A 25,383-nucleotide genomic window follows, 5' to 3' on the forward strand; every position below is an offset into this window, starting at 1 on the left:
CAAGAAAAAATGCCCTGGGTCACCGCTAGGTTAGATTTTAAGGACTCTGTGGCCATAAGCGATAGAACCTCTTTCGCAGGGATTCCCTGGCTCTTGTGTGGCACGTTCATCATCTGTACGGCACAGGCTTCACGTCACATCCATTTGCAACAATTTCATCCTACTTAAATAAAGCGCAGAAGGTGCCTTAAAGACCGAAAACACTGTGCGGAGGCATTAAATGCTATTAAAATCTTCTAGCTGAGGTTTCTGTTTCAGTGGAAACCTATTTATTGTTTCCTAGGCTATTAAAATATTATCATATTTTCTCTGGGCTCTTTCCATGACCCCAGCTGATGAAAGGCCAAGAACACCCTTGTCCAAAAACTGAATTACATCATTAAGTGTAACAATATTTTCACGATTCCGAGCTATAGTGAGTATAAAAGCAGACAAGGCATTCTTGCTCAGACAGGAAAATGTAAAAGAGCCAAGGAACACATCCATCCGTAAATACGAAGCTTACAAGACCACAAAACTCAAACTCGGACACGTGAATTCGCCGTCAAATGTGGCGCTGGAAGGACCCGTCGCTAGGCCGTCGCTCTGGGTAGCATGTGACAGCATCTGTCTCACCCAGTTGTATCATTAGGAGACCTCGTGTTTTAGGTTAAGGGTGCGTCATCCCAATTTGCTGGCTTTGGAAGGAAGCAGGTCACCTGAGCCAGGGACCTGTGCCCTCCCTGGATGTTTGATGCCCGGGACATTCTGGCCCTTTGCTCCTCTCTGGAGCCTGAAGTTTCCACGACCTCCATCTCTCCCTGAGCCAAACGAGAGGCCCCCTCCATTAAAACAAAACAAAACAAAACAAAACTCTAGTCTGAGCTGTTCCAAGAATTATGCTAATGGATCGCTTGTACTTTCAAAGCGTAAACCAGGTCCTTAAAATGGCAACGACCTATTAGAATAAATTACTAATTCATATGAAAAGGTCACGCATGGTGGCCTCCAAATGTGAAAGCCCTTTTTAAAAATTAAAACTTTTAAGGCCAGGGGTAGGTCAAATGCGAGACGGAAAACTATAGCCGGTGTCAGCTCACCACACCAATTAAGTAAAATCTCGTCTTTCCGTTTGTGTTGGGTGAAAACAGAAAGCCGGACAGACCACAACGAGCTTGTGTTTCAGGGCGCTCGGTGCCATTTGCTTACCTGTAAACCCTTGATTCCACCTGCTGTCGTTTATTTACAAAGTAGATGCCTTGTGCGTCCGCCAGCGGCCACAACGCCACATAGGTGAAGCCTACGCCGAAACAAAACAAAAGCCCCTGGAGGGTGGCCTGCTGGGTTAGAAGTCGAAACGAGTGAAGCCCTGACCTTGCTGGATACGTTTCCGGGACAATAGCCCCCATTGTGCCTTTGCCTGGAATATGTGTCTGTGTGTGACATGGGACAGCTTCACCCCTTTCAGAGTTCAGGTGTGATGTTTCTCGAGAAGGGGGGAGACGGTAACCCAGCTCCAGGATTTCCAAATAAGGAGACTCAGCAGTAGAGTCACCCCAGTGATGTGTAGCTACTGACATAAGTATGGAGGCCGTCTGTATTGGTCGCCCTTTAGCTTGTTCCTCTTAAATACAGTGTGTTTGTGTTTTGCCACATTAGAAGCAGGAAGGAAGATGCTTTTGAACAAATGGAGCGTAACAGAAACTTCTGGCCTGTTCCTCCTCCTTATCCGTCTTTGCCAGTTTTCAAAAATGACGATCAGTTCGTCGAAGTCAATCAAGAAGTTTTCATTGAATAGGGGAAGATAACCAGTCGTTTCGGGGCTAGTCGGCGAATGATTGTGAGTGAGCCGTGACCCCTTCAAAAAGCCGCGGAATCCTTGCCCGTGAGGCCTTCCGGTGCAAGCGGCCTCCGGGCGCATTTGGGTCTATCCCTTTAACGTCTTCATCCACTTGGGTTTAGGGGAAAAGCATTAACATCCAACATATCTCTTTGGAGCTCTTTTCAAAAGAAGGTGCATTTTGGGGGTGGAAGGGAGGCCAGGCCGCAGCCGGAAGTGTGATGGGAGACATGGCTCCCTCTGCGTGCGTGTGCGGTGGGAAGGCGCGCTCAGCAGTTCGCGGAGGTTGGAGAAGGTTGGAGGCCCTCGGAGGCCTAGGAGCTGCAGGTTATGAGGGTCCGGAGCGGCTTTTGCTTCCTGTTCTTCGTGCCCAGGGTCTTTAGCGGCTTTGCGTTGCCCTCTGTTGTCTTTCAGAGCCATAAAAAAAAAAAAGGGGGGGGGGGGCCTTGTAGAGCAGGGATAGAGGTGTTACCTGACGGGGCCAAGAGAAATAATAGGTAACCTCTCCTTCTCTCCACCTCTTCTTACTTTTTGGCAAAGGGGGATTTCAGTGGTTCAGTTGAATGGTTAACAGTGTCCTTCTGCTTTCAAAGAAAACTTAGAATGTTACAGACAGTGTACTCAAGGCCTCTGGAAGGATCCACAGCCCCCACCCCTCCCGGTACCCCTAGGTATGGTAAGCGTGCTTCCCGTTTACAGGTGGGCTTCCTTCCTTCCTTTTTCCCTAGGCACCCCACGCTTTCCTGACTGTTGAGAAAGTCAGATAAGGCCAAAAGTAAGGGAGAGAGTTTCCTGACCACTTTGCCCGTCTGGGTTTCCTGGCAGGTAGGCCGGCCACGCACCCAAGGCAGTCACCGAGTCTTATTAGCCTTATCACCTGGGCACCAGGTGGGCCACATGGCCCGACCACCTGTTGAATGGATGAATGAATGAATGAAAGAATGAACTGTACCCAAGCAGACACCCGTGTGGCAGCAAGTGACTCATCGAGGGTCCCAGGAAAAGTGAGCGACGGCTCTGAGGAACTTCAGCGTCGCTGCCCTGAACCCCAGTGCGCTCCTACCACGTCCTGGGGTGGGGACACTTGAAAGTTTTCCAACAAATTCGTGGTCAATAAACTACTTCTCCGTCTGTTGCAGGGGCTCCCCCGCAGTGCCCGGGCCGGGCCGCGGGCCTCGGGCCTCCAGGACACCCCTCGGCCCTCCACCCCTCCGGCCTGGGAGGACGCCGCCGCCGCGCACCAACTCTGCGGCCTCCGGCCACCGCCGCTCGGCTCTCGCTCGCGCGTCGCCGGCGCGCCGCCCGCCTCCTGCTCCTTGGCGGTAGGGCTGGCTTTGCGCTCGCACAGCGCCTCTCACCGCAAGAGCGAAACCCTTTCCAGGCGTCGCGATTAATTAGTCTAGCCGACACCTAGCTTCCACGGGCACGCGCCGCCGGGGAAGGGAGGGGTGGGGTGGCGGTCCCCGCGCGCGCTAACCGGGAAACTGGAGGTAAGGAGGCGCGCAACAGGGGTAAGCGCCGCCGTCGCACACTTTGTACGCCGCCCAGGGCTACACCACTCACCGAAAATTGGGAGGCAGGTCTGGGAGGCGGGGTCCGGCGCCCACCGCCTTGGGCGGCCCCGCGCCCCGTGCCGCCGCGCCCCCCGCGCCCCCCGCCCACACCCACACCACCCGCACGGGGGCCCGCACCCCCTGGGTGCGCGGCGGCCCGTTTGGGCGCGTCCCCGGCGGGCCGATTTTTCGGCTTCCCCTTCGCTTTATAGGGGCCGCCGCTGTGGGTCCGTCCTCTGAAGAGGCTGGGGCGTCATCGGGCTGGTTAGGAGCGCCGGTCTTCGGCGGGGACACTCAGTCGCGTCGGCACCGCGGAGCGGGCTGCGTCAGGTGGCTGGCCCGGCGCGGCACTCGCCCGCCCGCCCGCTCGCTCACTCGCTCGCTCGCCCGCTCGCTCGCTGGCTCTCCGGCTCTCCGGCTCGGGGCTGCGGCGCCGGCTGGAGCGAACCCCTGTCCCGGCGCGGGGCGGCGGCGGGCGGCCGGCCGGCCGGCAGGCAGGCAGGCAGGCAGGCAGGCACTGCCTTGCGTGTGAGTGCCTCTCACTCACATGTAAGTCCGGGTGCACCGTGGCCTCCCGCGGAAGTGCGAGTCGCCCGGCGCGGGGCAAGAGCCGCCGGGGCCGGGACGGGGCAGGGGCGCCCCGGCGCCGCCGCCCTGCCCCGTGCCTGCCGGGCACCCCCCAATTCTCTCTTTTCTCTTTTCTCCTCTCCATTGGCGTGCCCAAGAGCCAAACCGAGGAGCGCCTGAGGGTAACAGCAAACTCGTGCCATCGCGCCTCTGCACTTTTCTTTTTTGAGTTGTTTGACATTTCTCGGTGCTTTTTGGTTTCTCGCTGTTGTTGGGTGCTTTTTGGTTTGTTCTCACCCCTTTTTTTCGTTTGCTCATCCTTTTTGGCGCTAACTCTTAGGCAGCCCGCCCAGCAGCCCGAAGCCCCGGCCAGCCGCGCTCCGCGGCCCCGGGGGCAGCGCAGCGGCGGGGATCGCAGCCGACTCCCCCCCGACACGGGGCGCACGGGGTCCGGCCAGGCCGAGGCCGGGGGCAAGCAGGGCGCCCGGGCCAGGCGAGAGCCCGGCACCCCGAGGTGGCCGAGCCACCATGCTGAAGATGGCCATGAAGATCAAAGCCCGAGCGGCGGAGAGCGAGAGGAAGACGGCGGCGGCTGCGGCCGAGGTGGCTGCCGAAGCTGCGGCGGCGGCTGCGGCGCTGGCCGAGCCGAGAGAGCCGCTCGCGCCGCGGAAGAGCGGGGACTCCGAGAGGACCCCGAAGAGCGCGGCGCGGGAGGCGCCCCCCGAGAAGTTCCTGACCGAGAAGGAGCGCAGGAAGATGGAGAAGAAGCTGCTGGAGCAGCGAAGAAAAGAGGAGAAGAAGAAGGAGAAGGAGAGGAAGAAGCTGGAGAAGACGCAGAAGAAGAAGAAGACGACGACGACGGCGGCGCCCGAAGCCCGGGAGGAGGCCCGAGGCCCGGAGGCCGCCGCCGCTGCCGCCGCCGCCGCCGCCGCCGCCGAGGGCGCCGCGGAGGGCGCCGGCGGGGTCGGCGAGGGCGCCGGCGGCGGGGGCACGAGTAGGGCCTGGGCCGCGTGGGACACGGACTCGGGCGACGAGGACGACGCCTACTACACGGCGCCGCGCGTGGGGGGCGTCGTGTGGCGGCCCGGGCCGCTGAAGGCCGGCGCGCTGAGCGCCCACCTGCCGCTCGTGGTCTTCCTGGTCTTCTCGGTGCGCAGCCCCTCGTGGGTGCTCAACTTCCTGCTGCAGAAGCGCACGGAGCAGGGCCGCGGCTGCGGCTTCGTGTTCGGCGCGACCTGCTGCTTCCGAGTGTTCCTGGGCTGCGCCTTCTTCTCCTACTTGGGCGGCCGCGCCAAGCGCAGAGGCCGCGGGCGCTCGGGGGCCAGCGGTGCCTTCGGCCCGGGCAGTGGCGCCCGGCGCCGGGGGCGCGACGAGCGGCTCATCTAGTCAGACCCCCGCCCCCCGCCCCCCGCCACCGCCGCCCCCACCAGAAACCACCATCGCTGTGTAGTGTGGATTTTTATTCAGTATTTGTGTGTGTGTGTTTGGACACATTTTCCTTTTCGGTTGCTCTGTCCTTTGGTTCGTGCTCGCCTCGCTTTTTCCACACTCCCTGCTCTCTGGTTCTCTCTGTGTCTCTCTCTCTCTCTCTCTCTTTTCGAAAATTTTCCGAAGTCCGGGCTCGGGCTGGCGCTCCCTCCCCTTCCGCCCACCCCGGCCCCTCGGCGGCGCCCGCGGGAGGAGGGGGGGTGGGGGGGGGGCTCGGCCTTGGGGGCCGCAAGGGCTACGCGGCCCGGGGGGTGGAGCGTTGGCGTCGTGCGAGGGGTCGTCACTGGCTCGGGGCCGCCCCCTCTCCCCCCCCCCTTTCCCGTGGCCGGGCCCTCCCGGGGGCCCGAGCCAGGGAGGGGGGCGGGGGGGCGGCTCCCCGGCCCGTCCCGTCCCGGGCCGGGCGCGGGCGGAGGGACCCCCCTTCCCGGGCACCCGGGGAGTGGGGGGGGGGGGGACGCCTCCCTCCGCCAGCTCCCGCCCTCCCCGCCGCCGCGGCCGCTGCCGCGGCTGCTCCTCATCCCTCCTCCTCCTCCTCCTCCTCCTCCTTCCACCCCCCTCGCCGCCGCCGCCTCCTCCTCCTCCCCCCGCCTCCCCCCGCCCGCTGCAAAGCTTTGGGTCGGGGCGGCGGCGGGCCCGGGCCGAGGCAATAAGAGCGGCGGCGGCGGCAGCGGCGGCAGCAGCTCCCGCAGCTCCTGCTCTGGTCCGCCTCGGCCCGGCGGCGGCCATCAGCCCCCTCGGCCTCGGCTCGAGGGGCGGGGAGCGACGCGCTCCCCTCGGTCCGACCGCCACCACCCTCCCCGCGCGCTCCGCGGCCCGCGCCCTGTAGTCCGCCCCGCGCGCTCCTCCCCGAGGAGCCGAGCCCGCGCCCGGCCCGCCCGCCCGGCGCTGCCCCGGCCCTCCCGGCCCCGCGTGAGGCCGCCCGCGCCCGGCCCCGCCGCCGCCGCCGCCGCCGCCGCAGCAGCCCGGCCGCGCCCCGCGCCCCGCCGCCGCCGCCGCCATGGGCTGCCTCGGAAACAGTAAGACCGAGGACCAGCGCAACGAGGAGAAGGCGCAGCGCGAGGCCAACAAAAAGATCGAGAAACAGCTGCAGAAGGACAAGCAGGTCTACCGGGCCACGCACCGCCTGCTGCTGCTGGGTAAGGGCGGGGCGGGGGGCGCCGGCCCCGGCCCGGCCCGGGGGCCCCTCGGGGCGCCCCGCAGGCCGCGCGCGCGCCGAGCCCGCCCCCCGCCCCGGGCGCGCGCTCCCGAGCCCGCCGCCCGCTCGCGGGCTCTGTCTCTGGGGGGCGAGGCCGGAAGGGGGACCCCGGGGCGCAGATTCGGCCGGGCGGGGGCGGGGAGGGGCTCAAAATGGGGCGGGGGGCCGCGGCGGCGCGGGCGCGGGGCCCCCTCCCCTGGCCCGCCCGTTCTCCGTCTCTGTTTCTCTCTCGCCCTCCCCCTTGCTCTTTTTCCTCTCTCTGTTTTCCGCGAGGCCTACACGACGCCGGGGGTTTGGGTGCCTGTTGGGGAGGGGGAGGGGGAGCCCCACAGGGCTCGGGAGACTGCGACAAAAAGAGGGTTTCGGGGACAGGAAATGGGGTGGCGGGCAGAGGGAGGGGGACCCGCCTCCGTGGGGTGTGTGATTTGTTGGGAGAGGGAGAAGAAAAGAGGGGCCAGAGAGGAGGGGGTGACGGGGGGGGGGGGGGGCCGCCGCGGTGGCGGAGGGGACCTCGCCGAGGGGAGGCTGTGGCGAGGGAAGTGGCCGAGGAGAGTGGGGGGGAGGGGCGGGTGACATCAGCCCCTCGGAAGGGATCGGAGTGGTAAAGGTGGTGCAGTGAGGGGGAGGGGGCGCGGGCGAGTCGTGGCGCCGGAGTGGGGGGGGGGGCGGGGAGGAGGGAGCGCGGCGGCCGCTGGGCGCGACTCGGTGCGTTTCGGGCAGGACACACTGTGTGCGCGGAGCAGACGTGTCCCGGGCCGGGGCCGGCCGTGGAAGGAAGAGAAGGAGAATCAAATAAAATGAGACCAAAAAAAAAAAAAAAAAAAAAAATGGAGTTAGTACGCTAAGTGCCCAGTGAAACCAAATGACACGTCATTTTTACAGTATGACCTTTTTTTCCCCTTCCAGACATGCAGGCTTTTTGAAAAGCAAAGAGAATTAATTGTAGCACAGCCCCCTCCCACCCCACCCCCCCACCACACACACACACACACACACACACACACACACACACCATTAACACGCGCGCGCACACACATTTTCCTGTTGGTTGGCCACATTGAGAGTGCTTTGTGAAAAAGAAAAAAAAAAAGACATTCATAAATCAGAACTGGAAAATGACATTTGTCTGTAAATGGCTTCTTGGTCTGGAAATGGCGTGGGGTTTTTTTGTTTGTTTTTTTGTGTTTGTTTTGGTTTTTTGTCCTTCTCAAGGTGGGAGGGGGCATTGAGAGCGCTTTAAGGAGACTTTTTTTCCAGGTGGAAGGAGATGGACAGATGTTAATTAGTTGTTTGTCAAGTGACATTTGGTTGTTTGGTTTTGGGTTTTCTCTTGATTGCGGTTTTTCCTCTTTGGCCAAAAAAAAAAAAAAAAGCGGGGAGGTGGGGGTTGTTAACTATAAGGACATGGCCTCTCCTCTTTTCTTAAAGGTGCTGATGGGGGGGGGGGAGGCAAAGTAAAACATAAGCACAAAAGAAATTGTTGAAATGACCACAAGAATGACACAAACATTAATTAGCATGGAAGTTTTCCACTTCCTTAGTAATTTGGCTGAGTTAATTTGTGAATTTGCGAGGTTAAACCCTAGTTCATGGTCACACTTCAAAAACAGTTTGACTATAAAGAATAAAAACGTAAAAGGCCGATTTTTTCCTTTGTGGTGGTGTTTGGTTTGCTGTTTCTGGATGGGTCACCTCTTTGTTCTTCTGGGTCCAGATTTATATAAAGCAGAAAATTATTAATTAAGTGGAAACGAGTCTGGTGTTCTGTGCATTTGCAATTTCAATAATTAAATGATACATATGTTGAAGTCTTGCCTACAGCTTCTGAAGGTAGAATTATGCTATGTGGATATTAATATGCATATAACTTGATTTCAAAGCATCAGCTTGGAAAAGTCTAGAATCTTTTCCTGGGAATGCCATCTTGTTACCTGAATACTAATTAGAAACAAGTGTGACACTTAACAGTGCCTTCAATTTCTAACACCTTTGCTCTGTGAACACAAAGTCTCCACTTAATTTGAGACTGTTAACTCTGAATACACCTTTTACATCCCTGTGGGCTAATTTTCCCCAGGTGTCCTAGTCTATATGGCTACATATTACCATGATTGATTGATAGCCTCTAGCAGGGGGGGGTCTGCAACCAAAGTAATAAGCCCCCCCCCCAAGAGGAAACCTCATGATGCCCAAAATGCATCTTAATGACATAAATGTGGAAACTGAGGCACAAATCTGTGCCTGTAAGAGAGAGGTGGTGCACATTTTAACACTTCTGACAGAAGAATTTGGAGGTTCTGATTAATGCCTTGTATTCTCTGCACGGAATCTCTTAATAGTGCCTTTAATATTTTAATTTATTAGACTTGGGCTCATTAAGATAGAGTGTTTGCTTTGAAATCAATGTTTCTGTGGAAATGTTTCTGTGGAAACTAATTTTAACTTTTACAGATATTGATTACAGCCTTGTGAAAAAGCAAGAGAAGGAGGAATGCTTTGCCCTCTGGGCAGTAAAACAAAAACAATTAATAAAATTAAAACTGAAAAAGGGGGGGGTAAAAAAAAAAAAACAGATTTGTGTGGGAGGAGGGCAAAAAATTTTTCACATACACAGTACTTGTTCAAGAGAGTATACATTTGCAAAAAAAAAAGAATGAAAAAAATAGCAATCCTCCTTCTTGCTGGGTGGAACTGTGCTTTTTCCATAAAATATATGTTTACAAATGAAAGGTGATTTAAAATGGAGGCATGTGCTCCTTTTTACTGTTTAGTTGAGAAGGGCTCGAGGAATCTGAAAATCCAGTGGCTCCCTCATGATTAAAGTCATGTCCTTTTAACAGTACTTTTCATAGTTGTTGCTGCATACGAATGTGGTCGTTTTCAAGCACTATATTTGATACCAAAACGTATTTTTCGAGAAGATGACATAAACTGGATGGTCTTCCATTTTCCACCCCCCCCACCCCCCACCCCCCCCCCCACAACATGGTGGTTGTATCCAAAGAGAATTTATCTTTAGGAAGATACCCTTTGCGGAAAAGGAGGAGAAATGGAAAATTGCGGGTTGGGGTTGATTTTTGAGTAGCCCGAGGGGAGAAAAGCTGTCCATTAAGAAGCTGAATTGTGAAAATTTGCGGAGGGAAATGCTGCGTCAGTCCGTGAGCTGAAGACAGCGGTGTCTGGGCATTGTTTGTGAGTCCTGGGTGTTTTAACGTGAAACTCTGACAAACCGGGAATTCTGTGGCTATCTACATGTATGTGTATGTTTCACCAGTGAATGCTATTCAGTTTCAGTTTTGACTTCCAAGTTTCTCCCCCCCACCCCCTCAAATGACAAAATTGCGTCATCCTGTCTTTGCCCCCCCCCAAATTTGAAAACAACCAAAACAAAACAAAACCCTGAAAACAGCAAGCCCTTTAATTCTTGTTACTGTGATGGTGAAAACACTGCGGGTAGACACGGAGTTGGACATGTTACTTCGTTTTCTCTGCGTCGAAATGTCAAGGAAGATTGCAAGTCTGTTATTTTGTTTGGTTTGGTGTTTTTGTTTCCTGTCGTCGTCGTCGTCGTGTTGTTGTTGTTTTGCGTGCTGCTTCTGTGGAAAACACGGCAGCCCTCTTCCCTGCCCAAAGTGTGTAAAATGCCTCCCTCATAACCTGAGACTTACTTTCATTTTCTAGGTGCTGGAGAGTCTGGCAAAAGCACCATTGTGAAGCAAATGAGGATTCTGCATGTTAATGGGTTTAATGGAGAGTAAGTGTCAACTCTGTGCTGGGGCACAGTAACATTCACACGTTTTATACTAACCTTTAGGAAGTTTAGGTAGATTTGGGGGGCTGGGCAGCCAATTTTCACTTAATTTTTCAGCCTACATAGGAGAAAATCCAGGGAAGAGCTCTTTGGAGATTCGCCCCCCCCCCCCCCCAGACTCTTTGGTGCAGCAATAAATAATAAAAGTAATAATAAAGCACCAGTGTTGTTGTAAAACTATCCCCCCCCCCCCCCCACCAGGGAGAGAGCACCTGGCTGGCCCCATGACAGGTCTGTTGCAGACCTGCCCAAATTTTGGTGCAGTGGGTCTCTGACATAGCTGACACCTGCTGTGACCACCCCCCTTTTCAGGCAACCTGACCACTGCAGAGAAGCGCCCCCCCCCCCAGCAGATTTCAGCGCAATGCGCCATTGCGGGATGTATTAAACTATTAGGGAGGACATTTTCAGTAATATTCTCACATGAAAACAAAGTTGAAGGAGACAGCCCTTGTTAATAATTCCTCATTCCCTCACCGTCCTCCCCCCGCCCCCGCCCCCCCCCCCCCCCCTGGAAATTAACATTATGGGCAAATCATTGTTTCCCTTTCTAAAAATCAGTAGTCTTGCCTAGAGAAAGAAGATGGAGACTGGGAGTTAGGTACTTCCGGCTGGGTCAAGGGGCATTTTTGCCTTTGAAAAGTCCTTCGAAGCATCTTGGTACAGGACAATGTGACAATACCACAGTGAGAATAAAGATGAAAAGAGAGTGCGTGTACTAGGGATGTAAGAGATGGGGGGGTCACGTTTGCCATGAAAAACATGCGAACAGAGGGGAGCGTTCAATACACTCAGAATTTGCTTTTTTCTGCCCGGACCCCAGATGGGCCCTTCCCATGTGAAACAGAAGGACCTAAATCTGCCAGCCTCTGTTCTCACGGGATGACAGCGGTTAACCTTACAAACACCTGAAGACACTAGTTTACAATTACTAGCTGGTTAGCAATCCCATTCCCTTTCTTAAACCTGGATCAGTTGAAAACTTGTCTCAGTTTGGTTTCATGGGGGGGGGGGGGGGACGTTGAGTCAAGGTCGCATAGTTTAATTCGGTTATGCGCCAAAAGCCCCCAAAACAAACCAATAAAGAGGCAGTTACTGACACCTACTATGCACCAAGCACCAGGCAAACAAAGATCAATTTTATCACCTTTCAGAGGTACGAGGACTGCGCCTGAAGGCAGCTCTTTATGGAACATTCTAGAATTTCCTAGGTCACATAATCGGGGCTAAGGATGATGTCACACATGCAAATGGACGGTTCAGTTTAGGATGCTCTTTATCCTTGAACCTCGAATTCAGAAGGATGGGCTGTTTTACCAGTTGTATGAATGGCTCGTTAGCAATATGGATATACAGGCGGTTAATTGAATAGCTCGCTTGCAGTTCTTAATTCCTGACACACCCTTCAATAAAGCCCTCTTACCAGAGATTGCCATCGGTCGATAAACAAAAAGCCAGAAACCGACTTTTTTAGCTATGTGAATTTGTAATTTAAAGAAAAATCTTGCATAATTATTTCCCTTGCATCTTGCCGGGGAGTGCTTCTTCATGAGGCTAGTTAAGCAAAAATGATTTGACCATGTACCCTCTAGATAAATATTTTGATTAAAACTGGACATGGCTAGCATTTTTAAAAGGATGCAGCAGCCACTGTTTACCTTAGCTCGAGTCCAGTAGAAGACAGGACATCCTTGCAATAATTTACTTAAGGTTTTATTACTCTACAGACTGCCCTACGGTTTTTTAATTTTTAGAGCAAGGATTCTCCTCCCTTAGCGAGCCAGTCTGTAATGCACATGAGGCATTTAAACCAGAACTTCTCTTTTCTATTTTCTTTTTAAAAAGAGGAAGCGACATTCCCAGTTTGCCTGCCTTGTAGAGGAAGCCATAGGTAATCTCTGAGGACGTTAAATTTAGCCCGTGGAAGTGACATACAGGGGAATTCTTCGTGTGAGTCTAGAAACCTTATTTTTATCTCCTTCAACTGAGCCTCCTTTTTTCTTTTTCCTCACTGCGGTATTGCAACAAAAGCGGTTTCCTTCTTCACTAGGAATTCCCTATGAAATGGTGACATCCATCCACTAAAGGGTGTTCTGCGTGGTGCAGGGGCCTTCTCCTCCTCGCTCCCGTAAATGTGCGCTTTGTTAGGGCTGGGCTAAGCTATGAAATTTGCCTTAACTATCCGCAGACTGCCGTGCTGGTTACATTTTGAGAGTAGGGTGTACTATTAATCTGACCTTCAGAAATACAGAGGTCAAGTGCGGATTTTCCTAACTCAAAGCTAACTCTTCCTTACATTTAGTGCCAGGGCAGGGGTTGGGGGGGGGGGCGCGGGGGGAAGGAGTGCCATTAACACTGGTTGAGCTAATAAGCTAATCAATTAAAAAACTCTGTAGAACGCTTAGCCGTCCTGCCCTTCCTACCTTCAAGGAGAAATTCCTACCATTTATGAAGATTGGGTTTTGTTTTGTTTTGTTGGGTTTTGTTTGTTTTTTGGAGGTGTAGTGAGTTTTGTTCTTTTAATTTTTTTTTTTTTTTTTGCTGTCTCACAGTTCAGACATAGTTTTAATTGATGACAGTTATCAGGAATGAGTCTATATAAATAAAAACATTTCATAGGTAGTTTCCCTGACCTCAAGAAGGGAGGAAATTAATACTGCACCAGGAAATCATGGGCAAAAATCACCCGTGCCTCTGCCTTTGTGTGTTCAGATACAACATGGTAAAAGATTGAGATCTGGGAGAATCCAGGAGCCTTATGCGCGGCTCTGTTCTCCAAAGAATTGTGAGATAAATCACTGCTTCATCTCCCTAATGCATGTACATTTAGTGAAAGCACAAGAAAATAATTATCCGTCCCTTCTGTATACCCTCCCGGAGAGTCTCCAGAGGGCTCGGCTAATCCTGCGGCAGAGGTGTGGTGTTCTTTCCTCCACGGCCTGCAGTCTCAGTGGACATTGCAGCTTAGCCAGAAAGGCGGCTAAGAATTAACGGGAGGATGGTGACCGTTTGTTTAGGAATGTAGAGAGGCTGTGTGGGGTTTTTGGGAAATTGCGGTGCCTTGCAGATTAGGTGAGCTTTCAATCTCTCTTTAAAAGGGGCGGCGAAGAGGACCCGCAGGCTGCCAGGAGCAACAGCGATGGGTAGGCACATTCAAAACCACAACAACTTTGTAACAAACAAACAAACATGAAGATCATCCTGGGAAACTGAGGGCAGAGCCCCGGGGAGAAAACAAAACTCATCTCGGGGGCCATCAGCCATCTTGGTATACATGTTTGCACGTGACACATAATCTCTTCACATTTCGGAGCAAGTGCAGTGCAAAACATAATTTTTTTTTTTTTTTTTTTTTCTGGCCATCCTTTAAATGTAATTAAATCCAGGTGGGGGAAAGTTAACAGATTTCAGCTTTAGACGATCAGTTTAAGGTTTCGAGTATTGACGTTTTTCCATATGGTTTCTGTTTCTCCACCCACCCCCACCCCCCAGCTCTCCATTTGAATTGGCTACTCGTTTTTAAAACTAAATTCCATCCACCCGCTGCCTGGTCTGATGTTAAAATTTCAGACTTTTCGGAGAGAAAAAAAAAAAAAATCTTTTTCCTCGATTAAGATACATGGTGCTGCACCGTCTATAATTTGGGGAGGGGGGAAAAAAAAACACCTCGGCACCTTGAGGAGGTCATTGTTAAGAATGGTCTCGAAAAGCCTCTGATCTTTTAAAACTTCTCAAATGTAGGTTAACCAGAGGCACTTTGCGTTAGCCAGTGGATAGGTAATTCACGATGGCATCCGCTTTTTTTTTTTTTTCCCCATTCATTATCAGTTTTGTTTTTCTTCACTTCCTACATCCCCGCTGCCCATCACACGCCGACATGCACACGCATGCCAGGTAGCCATCGCAGCTCAGCTATTTCTCATGAGAGCACGCAAAGCCGACTGACCCAGCCTAGGGCATCTCAAAGAAATAGCTTCTGTGGCCGGGGGTGGGGCGGGGCAAAGGATACCGGGGTGGACAAAGTGACTTACACATGTCTGTTCATCTGTTTCTTTTAGAATGTATTATCCCTAGATGGTGGCTACAGTTTCTCCTCTTCCCGGCTATGCTATCCCACTTTGCATGCTGGAATTGCCTGGTCTTAGGAACCTCTAATAAGAATACTATTCTGTTGTGGGGGGGAGGGGGATGGGGCCCTACCACCTAACCTCTAAAGATAACTGAGAACAAAACAAAACAAAAAAACCAAAAAAAAAGCACAAAAACCCACAAAACCACAAAAAAAAAATGGAATGAAATCCTTAATTGGCAAAAATGTAGTGTAACAGCAATCAAAAAAAGGCATCTACATAAAAGTGACTAACTGACCGTTTACTGTACCAAAAGTTGGCATCTGAGAACTATGACAAGCCCATATCGACCCCCCCGACTCTGTACTAGATGCTGTGCTAGACCCCCGAACCCTACTAACACCTGCCTGCACTTCTGTGACTCTGTTCTGCAAGTAAATATAAGTATTAACATACGTGATAAATAAAAATTCTCTGCATGTTTCAGCAATCCCTGTATCCTGCGTCTGTCTTCTGTCTTTCTTCTTTTGTCTGTCCTTTCCCACAAAGGCACAAAGAGAAAGGTGTAGGACCGAAAGAAACTTAATACAGCGTAGCCTTCCCCCACCACTTGGTTAGCTGAAGGGGGGGAGGGAAGGGACTTTTAAAATAAAACCCCAGGCGATAGGCTTCGTGGACACACTGGGGGAGGGAGGGGGCCACGTCCCCAAAGAATTTCCAGCCCCACCCGGTGTTTTAGTCCATCAGATCAAAAGTGTGGCGGTTGATACATAACTTGGCTTTGTTAAGTAGTTTAGAGACATCTGAGGAATTTGCTCTGAATTTCACAATCAACGTTAAATTCATTAAGCGATAGTAAAAATGATGATAGACCTGCCAGCCCCGGTATAATGTCTCCATCTACATAGTAAATGCTTCAATGGAAGAATTTTATGTTTTAGTATTACACACCCGAATTAGATTTCAGATTTCTGTTTTAGCTGTTTTATACTTGATCTACTCCCACACCTATTCACATACGTAGATGAATACTGAACACGTTCTCAAAATATCCGTATTTAAGACTGGAAGTTTTCCAATTACCATACTACTACTTAGACCAAAATATCAAACTGAATGAAAGAACCTCCTTTCTGGAAGGACTCTCCTCTTGCTCCACGTGCATTTGGGTAGTTAATACCCGGACGTCTCTAATTTTAACTACTGTGGGACCTTGAAAGCTAGGGTGACGTAATGGCTCTCATTACCATGGAAATGGAGCCTGTTTTTAATGAATGGGATTTGTCCCGTGGGGTTCTAGGTAAACCTGGGCCTGTGTGCGAACATTCGGGGCAAACGCGCATCCTTTCAACATTTCTGACGTCTACGTAACTGACTCGGACTCTAGCACCAAGTCTGGACGTGGTTCCCGATTTCAGAAATGAGCTTCAGTGGTGCACACACACGAGCAGAAAGGTCCCACAGGGCTCGGGGCTCCCGTCCCTTTCCATGGAGGGTGGCGGCAGTAAGCAGGAGTCTGGGGGCCAGGGGCACCCTTGCCATCGGGGCGTGGATGCCACGCTCCTGGTTTGCAGGACCCCTCTTGCTGTCCTGCCTGTTCCTCAAATTCTCCTGACTCCCGGCACTTGTAAGTGGCCGTGAGGGGGTTCCTGGTACGGTCTTTTACCCCCAGCCTCCCCCACTGATAAGAACACCTGTAAACCAGCTTTTTAGTCTGACGTTAAAAGCAGTTGCTCCAAAGCCAGGGTACCAGAAAGCGGGCTGACCCTGCCTGGGAAACGGGGGAAATGAAATCAGGAAGTGTGGACCCACCCCTCAGATCGATAGGCAGATCTTTATTTTGGTAAGAATGAAATACTTAATGCTAGCTATGACCGCTCCTTGAAAAAAGTCACGAGCGGGATCTTCGGAGGTGGGGGCAGAGCTGTTGGCAGGCGAGCACATGGCCGCCCCCCTCCCCCTTCGAGAGCTCTCTTCTCCACTCCGCACTCCTAACCATGCTGCCAGGCTGCGGATGCTGTCACTTCCCCTCCGCGTCTTCCCTACACTAACACACTGTCGCGTGCTGCTCCTGAGGGGCCACGGGGTTAATTTCTACCCCCGTGCCGGGACTCGTGGTGGAATCAACCAAGTGAAAGCGTCAAAAATGAGGAATTTTGACATTTTCTCTCAAAATTATACACAGCAAGGAAAAGTGAGCCCCGTCCCCTCTCTTGCCTCTGGCGCACTTTTCAGCCTCAGTTTCCTCTGGGAGGGGGGGGAGCACCTTAACCTCCCCGTGACCCTGCTGTCTTGTCCCGGGGCTCAGTACACCATAGGTATGTCCTGGATATTGGCTCCATGCCCCCCACCCAACACCACAAGGTTGAGGCAATGGGTGTATTAAGATTTATACCCCAAGCAAGAGGTCCTTCTTATCCCCTGAAGACACAAACTCTAGAATGTTCTTTGGTCGTGTCTCCAATGGAGGACAGTTGCCGGAAGACCCCTACAGCACTTGAGTTGATGTCACTGGGTGTAAACATTCCTCCAGGGGACCCCAGAAGCCAAAGGGGGTGACCTTTACTTATGGTCCCAGTGACCCTGAATAAAGATCACCATGTCCTATATGACTTACATTCGGGTCATAATTAAAAGGCCACTCAACCTCTAACCTCCAACCCCCCACCCCAGCACACGAGTCCCAGACCATACAGACTTCTGGGGGCAGAATCTCATTTTATCCCTATTTACATCGAGGGACCAATGTATATCATCACCTAGGAATGTCGTTGCTAGCTGACTGACATGACGACTTAATAAAAATGGCCTCAAAGCCTCAGAATCTGTAATCTCACCATCTGCGTTCACTGGTTCTCTGTATACTAAGCCAGTGACCAAGTAAGCCCCAAGAAGAACCATGAAACTTTTTCTCCTCCCTAGTAGGTGACTGACATCACCCTCTTCCCCCCCAACACAAACGCACGCACGCACGCACACACAGGGATGTTGATAAGGGCCAGGAGGAGCCTTTTAGGAAGTGTCGGTGTGCAATGGGGGCTTCAAAAAAAAAAAAAAAACTGGAACCACACCTGAAATAGTCCATGAACCAGGTCTGACTTCTGGTACAGTAGCCTTGATTCTTATCTCGATGCCAATTTGCTAATCTGCCCCAATCGGGCGTGTCCTCGGGACACATTTGGGAGGTTATAATTTGAAACCACCTTTATTCAGGAACCTCCAATCTGTACAGATCTGAATCCGCAGGTCTTTCAAGAACAGAATACTATGCTTTTAGTTGGAATATCTTGACTAAAGAGACGCTGTTCGCCAATGTGATGCAATATGATTTCTTTTTCTTTTCAATCCCACTGTAGTGAGAAGGCAACCAAAGTGCAGGACATCAAAAACAACCTGAAAGAGGCCATCGAAGTATGTGTTTGGGTCCTTTGTCTCGTTCTCCTCTTAGCTCCCCTTTCAGAGAGTGCTGTCCCCCTGACTGCTTTGCTAAATCATTTGCAGACCATCGTGGCCGCCATGAGCAACCTGGTCCCCCCCGTGGAGCTGGCCAACCCTGAGAACCAGTTCAGAGTGGACTACATTCTGAGCGTGATGAACGTGCCCGACTTTGATTTCCCTCCCGTAAGCTAAGCTCTTGAATCATTCCTTTGCCCCCTCCCCTGTACAGTGGGCAGCACAGGGTGATGAGCTCTGGTGACCGGTCACCGGTGTTATCGCCTATAGGCACACCTGTGTCAGAGCCACAGTTCGGGCCGAACACATTTCTGTGATGCTGATTCTTATAAAAAAGTGAATTCCGTTAGGGCTCAAAATCCTAATCATCATTAGGGCTTTGCTCAAGATGGGTGAGTGCAATTCTGTCACGCCTTGTAAATCTCCCCCCCCCCCCCAAGTAAGCATCACACTTTATTCTCACGACGTTAGATGGTAGGTTTTTATAAAGGAAAACGTCGTGAGCTGTGGCAGCCTTAATTATTCCCTCGTACACGTCTTGTGACAAACAAAACTGTATGTTAAATATGGCACACAAATGCTAATTGTCCAGTTAAATGAAAGTATCCAAAGATACCAAGGAACGCAGAAGTGAAGTGTGAGCCCTGGGTTTTATAAATGGAAGACATTCTCCTTTTAAACAGTTTACTATTTGACCTTTATTAAGGTTTTTTTTTTCTTTTTCTTTTTCTCTAAAATCAGTGCTTGCCTTGGGGCAGATGAAACCTTTTCTCTTTCTTTCTTTTTTTTTTCCTTTGAAAAAAAGAAAAGAAAGGACTTTCACCTAAATTATAACTTGGGAGAGTTTCTTCTGCCCATCCTGGTTGATGTGCAGGACCCTGTTTACAAAGGTTCTCTGTTCCATAAAGAACTATTTTTAGGGAACACAGAAGGAGCCATACCCAAACATACGTTTTGACCCCTCTGTAGGGGAAGATTAGTTTATAAGAGGGGGACGGGAAACAAGATGGGAAGATGCACCAGTTTATAAGGCCCAGAAGGAAAAGACTTGTCTACAGTTAGAACAATGAGTTATTGTTGCCTTTTGTCAGGCTTTCCTGGGAATTTGTGTTTGTGTATTTTAAATGGGCTTGGCTGCAAACTTACGCTAGCAGGGAAGCAGTATTCATAAGTATGGCTAGGTGAATTTTTTTTTTAAATAGCATGTTTGAAGAAAACTCCAGCAGTAAGAACAATATACATAATGCATGTTTCTAATAGAGGGGAAAATGGCAGCCCATTGACAATGCACCAGAACAGTAACCTTTTATCAGTCGTGCCGACATCTGAACTTTGTGTCCCCTACCTACCTTTAATCTTTCTCTTGGCTGAATTCACACTGAAGAAAAACCCTCTCTTGCCTTGTAAGGGAAGACTGCCCCCATAGAATTAAAAATGTGTTCAAATGACACGTGAATCATAACCGATTGCAATTTAAAACGACACACTTTATTTGCTCCTTTGTTCCCATTAGGACCCTTCCCAAAGGACAGGCACTGACAGGGCCACGTTTGCCAGTGGTTCCCAACCATATTACTTTTTTGGTAAAATTCAAATTTTCCTGGAAGGGAACTTCATCCCAAGCACATCTTACAAATGAAATATCTTGTTTTCACAACACTGAATCATTTCTTGGCATATTCTCCTAATGCAGATTAATGTATATCTTTCCCATATAAGCAATTGTGTAAAGAAGCAAAATTATTCGGTAGGTGACTATGTCCCGCCCCCCCCCCCCGCAGCCCCCCCCAAAAAAAAACACACCTAGGAAAACTACCCAAGACCCGTAATTCACAAGAAGAGACAGCAGGAATTAATTACTCTGGCTTTTAATTACGTTTCGCAAATTGAGTGAAAAGCCTTTTGAGCATGAAGTCGTTAACTTGGCTCTCAACTGGGAATCCCACCCCGTGCTGGTCACACAGTGGACCGTGGTGTGGGGGTTAGGGGGGCAGCGCGGTGACGGCCTGGGCACAAGCTCATCGGTGCTCTCTCCCGTGTGTCTCAGGAGTTCTACGAGCACGCCAAGGCTCTGTGGGAGGACGAAGGAGTGCGTGCCTGCTATGAGCGCTCCAACGAGTACCAGCTGATTGACTGCGCCCAGTAGTGAGTAACCTCTCTCCTGCCTCCGCACATGGGACGGGCACGCCTCGAGAAAGTGCTAGAAGCCTCTACTCCCACTTGTCAAGTTCTTTGCGGAAGAGTTGCGTTCACAGAGGCCAGCCAGTCATTCTCACCTGCACTTAGAAAGTTCTAGTTGGAGTCATTTGTTCTGTAAAGCCCTTAATTACACTTTTTTAGTGCAGCGACATTATTTTATATAAACAATTAGTGCCTTTTAGAGCAAAATGATAATTACTTGCAAAAAGGTGACGCTCGGAATTAATTAGCTTGAGGTAATTAATTGGATTGACCTCCAAGCTTTTAGAAAGAGCGGGCAGCTCTCGTACTTTGAATAATGTAAAAAATGTTGTATTTTATTGCTATAATTTAAAAACCAAGGGAAATGGTGAGGACAAAAACATACCTCCCCCCTCCTCGGTAGCTCTGCCATCAGGTAAGTGACTACAGTTGGTCGAGTTAGGTTTTGTGTTGAATTCCATGTCCTACCCTTACCCATCCACACCGGGCTTCGATTCAAGGATGCTTCCCCCTATGGGGGGGGGGGGGTCCTTCTCTGTCCCCCCTTCCAGTGGACGTGATAACACATACCCGGAGAGTTGCCTTTTAAATAGCTTACCACCTCCCTCATCCTGTACATGTTAGATAGCAAATGCATGATGGTCAGAGCCGTAAAAAAATTCTTAACATTGCTTGTTGGCTGCTGTTGCACAAACATGCTAAGGGGTCGCAGTTAAAATATTCGGAAGCTGGGGGGTCTTGTGACCGGGCAGGTGGGGGGGTGGGGGGGTGGGGGAGGCAAAAGACATTTGTGGGGTTTCAACCTTTCTTCTACAGGTAGCTGAAGCTCAGACATGGCTTTGCTATTAGGTAGAAACTACGAAGTACTCAGGACCAGGGTTCCAGGCTGGCTCACCAGGAGCTGAAATTGCGTTACTGAGGAATTTATTGCGAATGCCGGTTGAATAAATGGGAGGCAGGAAGAGGTAGCAGCAAACAAACAGCAAGTTCCCTAGAATCCTGTTATCTACAAATCACAGAGGCACTTGGTAGGGCCTGTGAAACCTATCAATTTATCTTTCCCTGGTCCCGCCTTCCCATAGGAAGTGCACAGTGGATTATTTCCACTTGTCACATACAGGGCTATTTCATGGCTGGGTGTGCAGGCAAATCTGTGTATTTTCTCAAGGACAGAAAAACAGTCCATCTGGGCCAGTCCCCGTGACCCCAACCCCCTACCACTTCTTCCACAAAGTCCCTGATTCTCTCAAAAGTTTGAACTGAAAGCTGGAAGTGCTAATTATAGTAACTCAAAACAAATGGAAATCCTGGAATTGTTTGCGTTTTGTATTTTGGATCCAAGTCAGAAGTACAGGTACAAGACTAGGAGGGTTTAACCGTCCCAGCTTTCAGTGTTCTGGAAGGGGGAGGGCGTGACAGTTTCATTAACAGTAATTTCGCCAGCATTTTTTTGGTTTTGTTTTTATGCCACACCATTTAAAAGTTTTCTTTTAAAGCAACGTTAAACTGCTCCTGCAAGTTTATCAGAAAATGGCAACATTTGCACCGTTTATGGAAAGTTTTAAGGAAACCGGTGGGGGGGGGGGGGGGGGTTGTGGAGTGAACATGGCTTAAAACTTTTAAAATGTCTTCCCTGGCGGGATGATTGGGACAGCCCTCTGTGCACACTGACCAGCATGTTTCTGGTTGAACTGCGTTTATGTTCAGGTTGCCATACGGGTACCTTGACTATTTCTTAAGCTGCCTATTTTTATTTGTTGAGCTGGGGTTTGGCTGGCCCGGCTCCAGATGTCTCTCTCACAAGATTTGGTGCTGATGATCTATTTATAGAACTGTGGTTCTGTTGCCATGGCAACGTGCTGGAGGCCAGGGCGGCTGGGGAGCTATTTCTGGACTGGTGCTCTAATGTAGGACTGATTGGGCAAGTTAGTATATCCTCTAAGCCAGACTAACTCTAAAGTGGTAAAAAGGAAGGGGGGGAAGAAAACTCACAGAATTTTAAGTAGACTTTTCTCTCTCGGGGATTTTCTTTTCTGATTAGCCCACTTTTAAAACAAATTCCAAGCCCCCTTCCCTCTCCCCCCCCCCCCAAAAATAACCCCCTGGTTTTAAACTTAATTTTCCATATTAATTAAATGACCCCAATCTTTCCAAAGTTAGTTTTCCTAATGGTGCCCAGCGAAGCAACACGGGCAGGACCATCCTTGCTTTGGGAAGAAAGCTATGGCCACTGCCTGCTCCTCACGGAGAGCCTCCTTAGCGTGCATGATGGGCTCTGGGGCTCTGGGCCCCTCTTCTGTGCAGGACCCTTGCCATGGGAAGATCCATAACCTGGATGGCTGTGAGGTTTCTGAAAAACGCAAAGTCCCCTATCTGGAGTGTTGTATTTCATGGACCCAACAGAACGGAAGGGCACTGTGTGCTTATTTCCTGTTCGGTGTGGTTAGGGCAGAAAGGGGCCCTTTGTGTCCGCCTCCTTTGTTCTCTTTTAATAAGCGAGATTCTTAAAAAGTAGGAGGAAGGGATACCCATTCTGAGTAATTCAAACAATCTCATTTTCATGAGTCCCTGGAGGGGAAAATCCTTGCTGCTTTTAAGTGTGCCATTTTACTCTTTACCCAAAAAAAGTGGAATGAAGTGGGGCAGCATACAGTTTTTGAATTCCTTGTCATTTTAGTCAAGGCCAAATAACTTGAAAATTTTAAATTTTTAGTACTTCTCAATGGCACAAGCTCAGATAGGCCTGATTTCGGGCCCGCTGCCGGCTGCCGGGCGCGGAACTGAGACCAGAGCCAGCCCTGCTCTCGTCCCGTGCTCTCCCTGTAGGCCGGGGGCCCCCCAGCGAGAGTCCATTTTCCCGGTTCCTAGATCTACCAGCCAGATAGGTTGACCTTAAACGCTGCCTGCGCTAACCCCTCATAGGCATCGAGGCCTAAGCGTGAACGACAAGGCCCCCACTGACTTCCTGCGCCTAACTACCACACCGTCGTTTCCACTGAGCTCAACTAACTGTACAGCGAGGCGGGAATTGCGGGCAAATGCGGCATGAGCTCTTGGAACACCCCGGTGTGTCTGTCTTTTCCTCCCAGCTTCCTGGACAAGATCGATGTCATCAAGCAGGCCGACTACGTGCCCAGTGACCAGGTATGCAGAGTTCTCAGAATCAGAGGACTTGGAGCCCCCTTTCCAAGCTCGTCAGGATCTCTGCGCCCAGTGGGCGGTTGCTAATATTCCAGTTGGATTTGGTGAGATCCACTGACCCGGGTTTTGTTTTTAGGATCTGCTTCGCTGCCGCGTCCTGACTTCTGGAATCTTTGAGACCAAGTTCCAGGTGGACAAAGTCAACTTCCAGTAAGTGAACGATCCCCTTCTCAGAACGGACGCGTTTCCTTCTGTCCCGCCAGCAGCAGAGTGGCGGGACGGTGTCAGCCCTGTGGGGTGACCGGGTGTCCTCTGTCTCCTGCAGCATGTTCGACGTGGGTGGCCAGCGTGACGAGCGCCGCAAATGGATCCAGTGCTTCAACGGTACGCAGGCCGCGAGGAGCTCTGCTCCGGGGACACTCCGCTCTCTTGACTGGTAAAGGTCATTCTCGCCTCTAACCCACACTGCTTCTGCTTTCTTGGGCCGCAGATGTGACTGCCATTATCTTCGTGGTGGCCAGCAGCAGCTACAACATGGTCATTCGGGAGGACAATCAGACCAACCGCCTGCAGGAGGCTCTGAACCTCTTCAAGAGCATCTGGAACAACAGGTGTGTGGTGCCCCGCCCCCCGGCTTCTCCCAGTTCTCTCACCCCGGGGTCCTGTCCCCCATCTCCAGGCCCCGTGCAAGCGCGTCCTTTTCCTGGACCTTAAACCTGCACCCTCTCTTGCCAGATGGCTGCGCACCATCTCCGTGATCCTGTTCCTCAACAAGCAAGACCTGCTCGCTGAGAAAGTCCTCGCTGGAAAATCGAAAATTGAGGACTACTTTCCAGAATTTGCTCGCTACACTACTCCCGAGGACGGTACGTACGACCTCCCGCTGAGGGCCGGGCCCTTCTCGGGTTCACGGGGCCTGTACGCTCACGAATGTGCCGGACGTGTCCGTTCCCGGAGGGCTTTCATGCCAGTGGAGTTTAAGAGTCCCCTCAATGAACAACCTCTAGAAGAAAGGAAGCCTCTCTGCGTTCCCGCCCCCAGACTCTAAGGGAGCTTGCGGGGAAGCAAGAGAAGCTTCTTTCTGCCTATTTGCCTATGGAGAAATGAAGGGGCCCGGTGATGCCAGCTCTCTGGCTCTGCTCGCTGAATGACCTTACCCCAATTTTTCTGTTCTTCGTAGCTACTCCCGAGCCCGGAGAGGACCCACGCGTGACCCGGGCCAAGTACTTCATCCGTGACGAATTTCTGGTGAGTAGAGACCCTCCTCTGGTTCTCTCTTGTTCTTTTTCTCAGCGGTGTGAATTGACTGACTTCAATGTGGGGACTGACCTCTCCAGTTCCCTTTGGTTTCACCAAGGACCGGTGTGAACTTTAGCAGAACCTCGGTAGCTGGTCGATCGTCTGCGGTAGGCGCCCCGCGGGCGACGGCGGGGACGGTGTGGTCTGACTGTGTCGTCTTGTGTTTGTGCCACAGAGAATCAGCACTGCCAGTGGAGACGGGCGTCACTACTGCTATCCCCACTTCACTTGCGCCGTGGACACCGAGAACATCCGCCGTGTGTTCAACGACTGCCGTGACATCATTCAGCGCATGCACCTTCGTCAGTACGAGCTGCTCTAAGAAGGGAACACCCAAATTTAAGTCAAGCCTTAAGCACAATTAAGAGTGAAATGTAATTGTACACGCAGTTGATCACCCACCATAGGGCATGATTAACAACGCAGCCTTTCCTTTTCCCCCCAAGTGATTTTGCGAAATCCCCTCTTCCCTTCAGCTTGCTTAAATATTCCAAATTTAGAAAGCTTAAGGCGGCCTACAGAGAAAAAAAAAAACAAAGGCCACAAAAGTTCCCTCTCTCTTTCAGTGAATAAAATAACAGCAGCAAACAGAAATAATGAAATAAAAGAAATAAATGAAATAAAAGAAATAAATGAAATAAATGAAATAAATATTGTCTTGTGCAGCATTAAAAAAAATCAAAATAAAAATTAAATGTGAGCAAAAGGATGTGAGTCCTGCCAGTTATTTACGGTTTCGAGCAAAAGCCCCCTCGTTCGTGGTCTTAACCACGTATCAGAAGTCCTTAACCTAACGTGGGTTTCTG

The 25,383-nt window shown here is 51.2% G+C and overlaps 1 protein-coding gene across 5 annotated transcripts; it reads left to right on the forward strand.

The window, feature by feature from the left end:
• Positions 1-3,905: 3,905 nt before the first annotated feature.
• LOC131486015 (guanine nucleotide-binding protein G(s) subunit alpha) lies at positions 3,906-25,155 on the forward strand. 5 transcript variants are annotated; one of them, XM_058686091.1, is made up of 13 exons: positions 3,906-3,921; positions 10,304-10,376; positions 13,532-13,575; positions 17,856-17,914; positions 18,005-18,124; positions 20,004-20,101; positions 23,227-23,281; positions 23,415-23,488; positions 23,604-23,662; positions 23,769-23,889; positions 24,014-24,144; positions 24,459-24,526; positions 24,753-25,155. In XM_058686091.1, the coding sequence occupies exons 2-13, from the start codon at positions 10,342-10,344 to the stop codon at positions 24,897-24,899; spliced, it is 1,011 nt and encodes a 336-aa protein (XP_058542074.1). In that variant the 5' UTR covers positions 3,906-3,921; positions 10,304-10,341; the 3' UTR covers positions 24,900-25,155. The 5 variants fall into 5 exon arrangements, with proteins under 5 accessions (XP_058542074.1, XP_058542070.1, XP_058542069.1 ...); XM_058686087.1 differs by lacking the exon at positions 3,906-3,921 and adding an exon at positions 6,412-6,563 and having other exon boundaries at positions 13,532-13,576; positions 17,860-17,914; XM_058686086.1 differs by lacking the exon at positions 3,906-3,921 and adding an exon at positions 6,412-6,563.
• The last annotated feature ends 228 nt before the right edge of the window (positions 25,156-25,383 follow it).

Source organism: Neofelis nebulosa, chromosome 9 (genome assembly GCF_028018385.1).
Source record: "Neofelis nebulosa isolate mNeoNeb1 chromosome 9, mNeoNeb1.pri, whole genome shotgun sequence".
NCBI classification, from domain to species: domain Eukaryota; kingdom Metazoa; phylum Chordata; class Mammalia; order Carnivora; family Felidae; genus Neofelis; species Neofelis nebulosa.

Bases quoted from the DNA above. Each gene is read 5' to 3' on its own strand.
- LOC131486015 (XM_058686086.1), top strand. From the start codon at position 6,425: ATGGGCTGCCTCGGAAACAGTAAGACCGAGGACCAGCGCAACGAGGAG. The intron at 6,564-10,303 runs GTAAGGGCGGGG...TTCATTTTCTAG, and splicing joins GCACCGCCTGCTGCTGCTGG to GTGCTGGAGAGTCTGGCAAA. The intron at 24,527-24,752 runs GTGAGTAGAGAC...TTTGTGCCACAG, and splicing joins TCATCCGTGACGAATTTCTG to AGAATCAGCACTGCCAGTGG.